Source organism: Acipenser ruthenus, chromosome 14 (assembly GCF_902713425.1).
Source record: "Acipenser ruthenus chromosome 14, fAciRut3.2 maternal haplotype, whole genome shotgun sequence".
Taxonomy (NCBI): domain Eukaryota; kingdom Metazoa; phylum Chordata; class Actinopteri; order Acipenseriformes; family Acipenseridae; genus Acipenser; species Acipenser ruthenus.
The window spans coordinates 20585371-20594728 of NC_081202.1; the positions used below are offsets into that span (position 1 = coordinate 20585371).

Below are 9358 nucleotides of genomic sequence, written 5' to 3' on the forward strand. Positions count from 1 at the left end.
ACAGATAACATTGAGTTTATTTATTTTATTTTCATATATTCATGGTTGTGCTACTGTAGGTCTGCATAAGGTTTAACACAGCATACTGGTTTGTTACATCTGAAAACTATATTCTCCACAGATGTTTTGTTTAATCAGGAAAATTGCTTAATTCATCTTTACCAATGTTGCCCCCACTTAAAACAACAACTACATTTTTCCCTTTGAGGTCTGGTATCTTGTTTCCAGAAATAGCTGCAAAGGCTGCTGCTCCTGATGGTTCCACAACAATGCCAGCCCTGTACAGTGTGGAGACTGCAGCTTTAATTTCATCATCTTTGACAAGTACAATTTCTTCTACATACTGTTGGCAAATCTGAAATGTGATGGCACCTAGAACAGAGAGAATAACTTGGTGAACCACTACATCTATTTAAGCATTGTGCAACTATTCACTAACAATTCTGGAAGAACAGAAGGATCTCTGACTTTACAAGGAGCATAACTGGCTGCCTGTGCAGCCAGCTAATCCCTCACTGGTGGCTGCATTGTCCAATGTGAAAATTAAGGCAATATACAGATGTTTCTGGAATGTCAAAATTTGCAGAAAACCACCACTGGAAATAACATTTCAAGTCACAAACAGATTGAGACTGTAAAGACACATTGCAGTTTTTGGGCCAATGTATTTGCCGATAAATTTTGCTAAAAACTTGACAGTTTAAAAAAAAAAAAAAAAAAAATTCAGAAAGAAGATTAGGCCATAATACATTCACCTGCAAAAGGAGGAGCCAGTCCTGCTGCAATACTTTTTGCATCCATAGATACTGGATTCTTCTCAATAAAGCTTGTGTACATGGTGCAGGCTGTTTACAATAACAGATAGTAAAAGCATTGTTAATGATTCAAATATTTAAACATAACAATCAATACTAAATCTGAAAAATTGATGAGGTAAATTACACATGCTCCAAAATAATTGCTGATAAGCATACTGAATCCTACTCCGACTCCAAGGTTCAGTACAAACCATTACTGGCAGCTAACAGGTGCATTACTTCAGATCGATAGTGATAACGCAGGCTATAATTTGAAGTTTCTGTCTCCATCCCTGCTAGAGTCAATAAGCTTAAACATGTTTGCTCTATAACTGAATACCAGCATGCTTAATGAACTACAGTAATTGGGAGACTGTTTATGTGAAACACATAAATATAAATATAATTAAAATATTGTTACCTCCTTCTGGTTCAACTCCATATATCATAGTGCTGTTACAGTTTGAAAGTTTAATGGCAGCAGCTACACCAGCCAATAGCCCTCCACCTCCACAGCACAGGACTACAACATCTGGGTTAGGGATGACCTCAAGGATTTCCAGACCAAGACTATTGTAAATATAAAGAGAAAGCTAGAAATCACTTTGTTACAAAAATTTGTTTCAGATGAGCAAACTGCAAACAAAGTTCATGGATTCCTTAATACTATCTGTGTCCATTTTATTTCCCCAGTCATAACAGCATGATTACATTAGTAATACTTCTTAAACATTTGGATCTGTAAATATAAAAAAAAGCATTCAAACATTGTTTTCTTAAAAATAGTCAGTGCTAAAATATCTTATTCTGTAAAACAATGTAAAACATGTTTATACATAAATACAATCGCAGAAAACTTCAATGAATCTTTATACTAGGATTATATAAAACAAAATATGTTCTATATGTTCCAACACCTTAATTATGTAAAGACTAGTTGCCCTTTGTAAGTTGTCATTTTTTTTAGTGTACCTCCCATGCCCAGCAATTAGATCTATGTCATCGTAGGAATGCAGGAAAGTCATATTATCCTCCTGCACGCAACGCTCAACAGCAGACAATAACAATGTAGTTGGCATGCGTTCCACCTCAACTCCAAAGCTCTGAAATGTGTTTAAATAAAAAAAATGGAAGACTCATTAATAAAACCCTGCACTCAGAAATTTCCAACTAAGTCCTACAATGAAAAAGCTCCCCCTGATTTACTGTAATATGAATTACAGACGATACCAAAACATTTGTTAAAGAAACAAAAAAAGCAAATGAAAAAGGTACTGAATAACTGTAATGGCTGATATCTCAGGGGAGTTATTTTAAAGCCTTTAGTAGTAATAAACTAAACTGAGTAAAAAATAATCCAAGCTGTCAAGTGTATTTTTAAAACATATATTAGCTGCAAGGAATAGCAGTAATCATGGCAGCAAGTAACAGTAACCGCTGACTGCTGTATGATCCCACAAATACAATGATTTAGATAATGTTAATAACCTAAATATAATGTTAATACCCTAAATATAATGGTAAATGCAAGCACACACCCACAAGCTTTAAAAATAACTTGAAATGTAGAATTTGTTAAAAAAAATACTCAGGCTCATTATTGTAGACACAAAGGAGCAATGAGCTTACAACTATTGTAAAGTACAAAGTTTCCTAACTTATTTACAGTTGTTGGAAAGATAACAAAACAGGCACTGGTATTAAGATATGCACAGTTAAAACGTTTAAAACATGAATTATTGATTTATACTAAGTTTAGTCAAGTCTCAAAATGTACACCAATAGAATACAATCGCACTATATTGCTTGGGTCCAAATGAACCTTTTAGCGAAAAGATGGTCTACTCTGTTTACTGCATTAATACAGTATTCCTGTAATAATTATTTACGGCGATATTTAAATAATGTGCCCTGGCCTATAGAGACAAAGATTAAAATAAGCCTTTCTTTGTAATACCAACAATAGGGAGATTGACTATATATGCAAAAAATATTTTGTAATTCATGTCAGCCTCTTTTTACTTATAGACTCTGAATATCAATGTGCATGCCTAGATTCATTTTATTTTAAATCTGCTACAAATCACTTACAGTGATTACAGAAGACCTTGTGGCAGGGGCTGTTTCTGGCATCAGTACTTTTCCTCTTGAACCATAGTGTTTTGAGGCATAAGCAAATGACTTCCCATAGTTTCCTGCTGACATTGTAACAAAATGTCCTCCTTTTGGTCTTCTAGCAAATTGATTAGCTACCCCCCTAATCTTAAAGGAACCTGTAAAAGAAATATCTTCTTAACAAAGTCATTCTGGATTTGCAAACATGTAAATTGTATTTTAAAATGAAGAATATACTGTATAATGGTTATAAGTGGACATTGCAAATTGCTCATATTTTGAGTCACCTACTCAGTCCACTAAACACACTCTATCAATCTCATTTATACAACGTTCTAATTTGTTAAACAGCTGTTCAAAAGGTTGATTAGTGTACGCGAGGTGTAACAAGGAAGGCCTTTTGGCAGCTTTTGGTGTGATTACCAAAGATCTTTATGAGCACTGGAAGCATCCCACACAGTCATGGCAGTGCTGCAAAGCACAACACAACACAACACAGGATTTCCAGAGTGGTAGGTCTTGGGATTTGGATTTCCTCTAGGGAAAACAACTGTAGAAACATTTGAAAATACTAGCCTGTCCTTTGCATGTTTTCCATCTTTATATAGAGGTTGTAGGTGACATCCAGTGGTAATGCTGTTTGACTCAAAGGTATTAGTGGAGTGTTAACAACTCCTAGAGGGCTATTCATCACGGTGTCTCTGGCTTCCTTCAACATCTCCAGGGTAAGCTGCTTTCCAGGTGTTATTTCCATTCTGTGATTAATAAATACAACGACAATAACTAAACAGGCAAGACAAAACAAATCTGCAACACATTTTAATGAATTATTATTATTATTATTATTCATTTATTAATTATATGGATAATTGCAAAGCATATGACATGGTTTATTTAAATTTCCAGAAAGCTTTTGACAAAGTCCCGCATAAAAGATTAATTCTCAAACTGAATGCAGTAGGGATTCAAGGAAAGGCATGCACATGGATTAGGGAGTGGTTAACACTGTTGCAGCAGCAAAGGTCATTCAAAATGATCTAGACAGCATTCAGAACTGGGCAGACACATGCCAATGACATTTAATAGAGAAAAGTGTAAGGTACTGCATGCAGACAATAAAAATGTGCATTATAAATATCATATGGGAGATAATGAAATTGAAGAAGGAATCTATGAAAAGTGTTGAATTTAAATCAAGGGAAGTAATGTTAAAACTTTACAATGCATTAGTAAGACCTCATCTAGAATATTGTCTTCAGTTCTGGTCACCTCGTTACAAAAAGGATATTGCTGCTCTAGAAAGAGTGCAAAGAAGAGCGACCAGAATTATCCCGGGTTTAAAAGGCATGTCGTATACAGACAGACTAAAAGAATTGAATCTATTCAGTCTTGAACAAAGAAGATTATGCGGTGATCTGATTCAAGCATTCAAAATTCTAAAAGGTATTGACAATGTCGACCCAGGGAACTTTTTCGACCTGAAAAAAGAAACAAGGACCAGGGGTCACAAATGGAGATTAGATAAAGGGGCATTCAGATCAGAAAATAGGAGGCACTTTTTTACACAGAGAATTGTGAGGGTCTGGAACCAACTCCCCGGTAATGTTATTGATCCTTCAACAAGCTGCTATAGCACCCGTGAGGGGCACCGATTATTTCCGATCAGGGTGGGATCAGCCAGGCAGAATACCATAAGGGAAATGAGCTAGACCACAATACTGTGTCGGGCAGTGAACACCATTTTATTAAATACAGGTGGTAACTACACTTAACAAATAGGGCCGATCTAGCATACAGTCACGACATGCGGTTCACATTGCCAGTTAATTAAAACAATACAAGATTTCAATTTAAAACTAAAGTGCAGTGCGGCTCAATAAGATCGCAGAGACGGGACTCACTAAAAACAACAATAAAACCAATACGCCCCTATCTCCAGCACGCCAATAAAACCCCATGCCTTTTAAAATACTACAATTGTTTCAAAACAGACATGACCGAATGAAAGCCAGAAGCAGGGATGCGCCTTTAAATTCGGTGGCACTTTGTTTCATTTTTGTATTCTCCAACCACCCGCTGAATCAGGGTTAGCTGGCAGCGCGTCAGCCTCCACTCCAACCAAATCCAGGTTCATATCACACTGGACAAATCATCTCTGGAATCATTAAATCAGGAACATTTACATCAGGTGCTCAGCTTCTCCCAAATCAAACAATTTACAGGTATGGGAGCTGTAACAGGAGAGCATAACTAACAGAAAACAATGCGCCAAAATAAACGTGCTTATGTGACCAAAAAAAAAAACCATTCAATAAAAAGTGAATATAATACAATAGTTAAGTCAAACGTGCCTATTTAAAGTGACGTGAGCAACCCCGCTACATTAATAATTAAATTTCATACAAGAATATATTCAATGTTATTAAAAAAATAATAGTTGTAAATAAGACACCGTATGTAAACATTTTCGTTGTATTAAAAAAAACAAACAAACATAAAAAAATTCTTAACCTGTCTTGTTTGAATGAGAATTATAAATACGAACGGTTAAGATGCACAGACATACACGCACACGCATATAATATATTTTCTACTTATAAGTCAATCTTCTTACTCTGTGAGCAGGTCAGTGGTTTGAGCATTTATTATCAGCCATATAAGGGCAGTCGGGATTGGCTGTGGCTGAAAATCCACAACGCATTGTGGGCAGGGTTACAAAGTAACACGACTTTTAAAAACTATACACTGATTGGCTATGTGCCAACGCGTTGAATCAAATCGTTTGTAAAATTGTTTACACGTTAGTAAGAAATCCGCTACGCGTTGATGAGAATGTTACCCTTTCATTGGCAGTTTCACAACGATTTGCCAAACTTTCTTACGCGTTGTGTCAATACATTTCTGGCCCCAATGGCTTGCCATACCCGTGCAGCTGCTAGCGTTCCTGCATTGCATTCGACATACTTCGGAGACTGCTAGACCGGGTGTTCCCAAACTGTAGTCTGCAGCAGCAACAACTTTCTACGCATTTAATATAGTTTTCACTTTCCTTAATGTAACATACATTACACTAACAGTTCCATAAACCTAAAATAACACAGGATTCGTTTAAAAAACATGATCATTTAGAACCCCATATACCAAACACAATAAAATAAAAACCCGTCGGTGTTGTCTGTCGTTTGAAATATATATATATATATATATATATATATATATATATATATATATATATATATATATATAACAAAAAACAACAATACAAATACCAATGAAGAAAAAAACAACATTCAAATGAAAAAAAATAGATTAAGTTTATTTACAGCGTTACAGTTTTTTTTATTTATTTATTTTTTTTTACATTTTTTAATGTGTCATTTTTCTTAAGAAGTGCTAATAGTGGGCCGCAGTGCCTAATGCAGCTGAACAGGTGGGCCTCAGGAGAAAAATAAAAATCCCCCTGTGCTAGCCAGTATCTACACCGTTATACAAATGAAAGTGTTTCAAGGTTTAAAATAAACTTACTTGGTTCCTGTCCCGTGACAACTGATTACGCTTGACGAGGAGAGGAAGCCAGTAATAACTATAGCTTGTGCGCACGCGAACGTGATGGGATGCTGTCTGGCTGTACGCTGAAGTTTTGGCTGTAGGGGAAATCGAATAAATCTTAATATTTTTTGGAGCGATATAACTCAGAGCTCCACAGAATAATTGCAAACATATTTTAAAGGACAATAAAAAGGAAACAGTGTACCGTTTTTGTAATAACTTATTGTAACAAAATAAACATACAATTTCACAAAATTAAGGCAAACTGTTCCTAGAACACATTCTCACCGTTACTCCAATAGAACAATTTCTAAAGCAATATTCGAAGCTTGGTTTTCAACAGAAATCAACTGAAGAGCACACATTCATCTTAAATATAGCTATTGGCTTTAGTTTAATCAGTGTATAAACCACGAGGGTGTATCGTATGAACACAAACTCAAAATGCATGCGATACTTAATTCTGGAAAGGCGTTTCCCTTGGAACATATTTTGTAGCTGGACCACTAACATAATGGGAGCGTTCCCGGAGATCATTCTGCGCAGATTATGTGCAGAATCCGACCAATTTAGCCAATGATGTTCTAAGAATGATCTTTGTGCACGCACCCATTGGCTAAATTGGTCAGGTTCTGCACAGAATCTGCGCAGAATGGTCTCCGTGAACTCTCCCGACATCTCCCCCAGTTGATGCTGTGTTGTGGTTAATTACGTGATTTTTCTGTCATTTAGTTTGTTGTATTTGTGTTTCATTGAACACTTTTTACATTATGCAGGCAGTGAGACATGTTATTTGCGCTATGTCTGGTATAGTGGATAGCTCTAGCAGCAGCGCTACTGCTCAAACGAAGAGGTGGGGAGGAAAAAACGGTGATACTGAGGGCGAATACGGTAGTGACATGTTACTAACAATCACGTAAATAAAGTTGTTTGTTTAATTAAGCCATTATGATAACAATTAAAGTTATTTTTGTGATCGCCTTTTATGTAATTATAAACCCCTTTTCACCAATAACCTCCTTATATAAATAACATGTTTAAACTGTTTTCAAATATCTATAATTGTTTTCTAAAGGTCTGGGCTTGGTTATGTGGTCATTTTAATTTGTAGATACTTCAAGAAAGAAAGATATGCTTTTGTTTTAGGTTACCAGGTAACTGGTGTGTTTATGAAGAATTGGGACTCGCTGGATGAACATGGTGTCTGTACCTCAGAGAAAGACTGTGAAGATGCTTATAAAGTCTGTCATGTTGGATATCCCCTTTCACCACGTCTCTTATGTCAAAGAGTACTGGCACGAAGTTTTCAAGTATACACTTTCCTTAATGTAACTGGCGTCCACGACCTATTCTCTATTTAACTGTACAGGTCGCGATGCAGACTACGCCATCTATAGTTTAACGAGAAATAGAACCTCACATAACCTTATTAATCTAGCAGCAATATTTGGGTACCCCACACAGAGCCCCTCTCAAATAAATGAAAAGACAAAAGAATGGAAATTGGTTGTGCCAACAAAATCTTTATTATCAACAACACTAAAACCCACAATTGCTGCAGTGCAATTACACACAATCCTAACCATATATCTTGCACAATAGAATAATTGCTTATTTATTGTCCCCAGCGACACCTAGAGGAGAGATAGAGAAACGTCCATCCAATTAATAAATATTTGGCTGCTCCACCCACCAAAGCCCAGAAGGGCAGTCAACCACCACCTGTGATAAAATAAACAAAAAGAAACCACACGTGAATTATTAAAGTAAATATATTAAAAGTGTAACTCTAAACAATCACCACACCAAACATAATAGTGCACAATTCAAAAAGAAAACACAACCCAGCACCTTACTTGACTAAACGTTCAATGCTCTGTAGAGCAGAGCAGCTACAATAGCGACGCTCTCCCTCGCAGCTCCTATAGACACACACTAAAAGCTAGCTAAACGCTGCACGATACTATTAAAACTGTAAAGACAAATAAAAACGTGCGTACACAAACTAAAACAAACAAGGGACAATAATAAGCAAAAACAATGTGCAAGATAAACACAGGGAAAGACAACTAGCAGAAACAGTGGCTGGCGGCGTTCCACTTCCTACAACAACAAAAGAAACCTTGTTACGCCGCACCACCACAACAAATCTAACACAGCAGTTACATTGAAAACACAGTTTACATTACCTCGGGAGAGTCCGGAATACTGACGTCCAAAAGTATATCCGCCGACTCGCCCTACAATATACCAATAACAATACCATAAAACCAGGACACCAAAAGAGTACTGCACATAAAAATTAAGAGGGAGCAAAACAATAGTGCAACCAGCTTACCTCGTCACAGGGGGAACCACGGGAACACAGGAACACCAAAACACAGCTGCACATCGACTACCTGGTTCTCTTGCACCCTTATGGTGCCGATATTTATACTGCCAACAATTAACACTTCCTGGTTCCCGCGGTCCCACCTGTTACATAACATACATTACACTAACAGTTCCAAAAAACCTGAAATAGCACAGGATTCATTTAAAAAACATGATCATTTAGAACCCTATATACCAAACACAATAAAATAAAAACCTGTCGGTGTTGTCTGTCGTTTGAAAATCACCATATTGTCTATGTCACATGGTAATTTCTTAGGTGTCTGATTCTTTTTGGTTCAATCCACCACCGGCGTAGATTTAGCTAGGGACGGTAGGGACATGTCCCTACCAATGTCAAGGGACCGTTGAATTGTCCCTACCAATAATTTTGATAAATCTGAAACGTCTTTTGTCATGTTATTTTATCCGCTCCACAAAGGGTTAACTCTCTCAAGATCCCCCTCGTTGCTCCTCCCTCCTCCAAAAAAAAACAAAACAAAAAAAACGCTAATTTGATTGGT

At 36.6% G+C, this 9358-nt stretch overlaps 1 protein-coding gene across 8 annotated transcripts; it reads right to left on the minus strand.

Moving 5' to 3' along the window:
• Positions 1–10: 10 nt before the first annotated feature.
• On the minus strand, positions 11–8949 carry LOC117419680 (L-threonine dehydratase catabolic TdcB-like). Of its 8 annotated transcripts, XM_058986076.1 has the most exons (9): positions 8800–8949; positions 8651–8701; positions 6438–6556; positions 3489–3667; positions 2889–3070; positions 1770–1900; positions 1219–1367; positions 756–845; positions 11–372 (listed from the first exon to the last, which is right to left on the minus strand). In XM_058986076.1, exons 1-9 carry the CDS (start codon positions 8851–8853, stop codon positions 131–133), a joined length of 1197 nt encoding a protein of 398 aa, XP_058842059.1. In that variant the 5' UTR covers positions 8854–8949; the 3' UTR covers positions 11–130. The 8 variants fall into 8 exon arrangements, with proteins under 8 accessions (XP_058842059.1, XP_058842060.1, XP_034782164.1 ...); XM_058986077.1 differs by lacking the exon at positions 8651–8701 and having other exon boundaries at positions 8800–8923; XM_034926273.2 differs by lacking the exon at positions 6438–6556 and having other exon boundaries at positions 8800–8847.
• Between the last annotated feature and the right edge of the window lie 409 nt (positions 8950–9358).

What these genes read in the sequence shown, in the direction of transcription:
- LOC117419680 (XM_058986076.1), bottom strand. Translation starts at nt 8,853, where the DNA reads ATGTGCAGCTGTGTTTTGGTGTTCCTGTGTTCCCGTGGTTCCCCCTGT. An exon ending in TGGAGTTGAACCAGAAGGAG is followed by an intron (nt 846 to 1,218) that starts GTAACAATATTT and finishes TATTGTAAACAG; the next exon opens with CCTGCACCATGTACACAAGC. An exon ending in ACTGGCTCCTCCTTTTGCAG is followed by an intron (nt 373 to 755) that starts GTGAATGTATTA and finishes TCTCTGTTCTAG; the next exon opens with GTGCCATCACATTTCAGATT.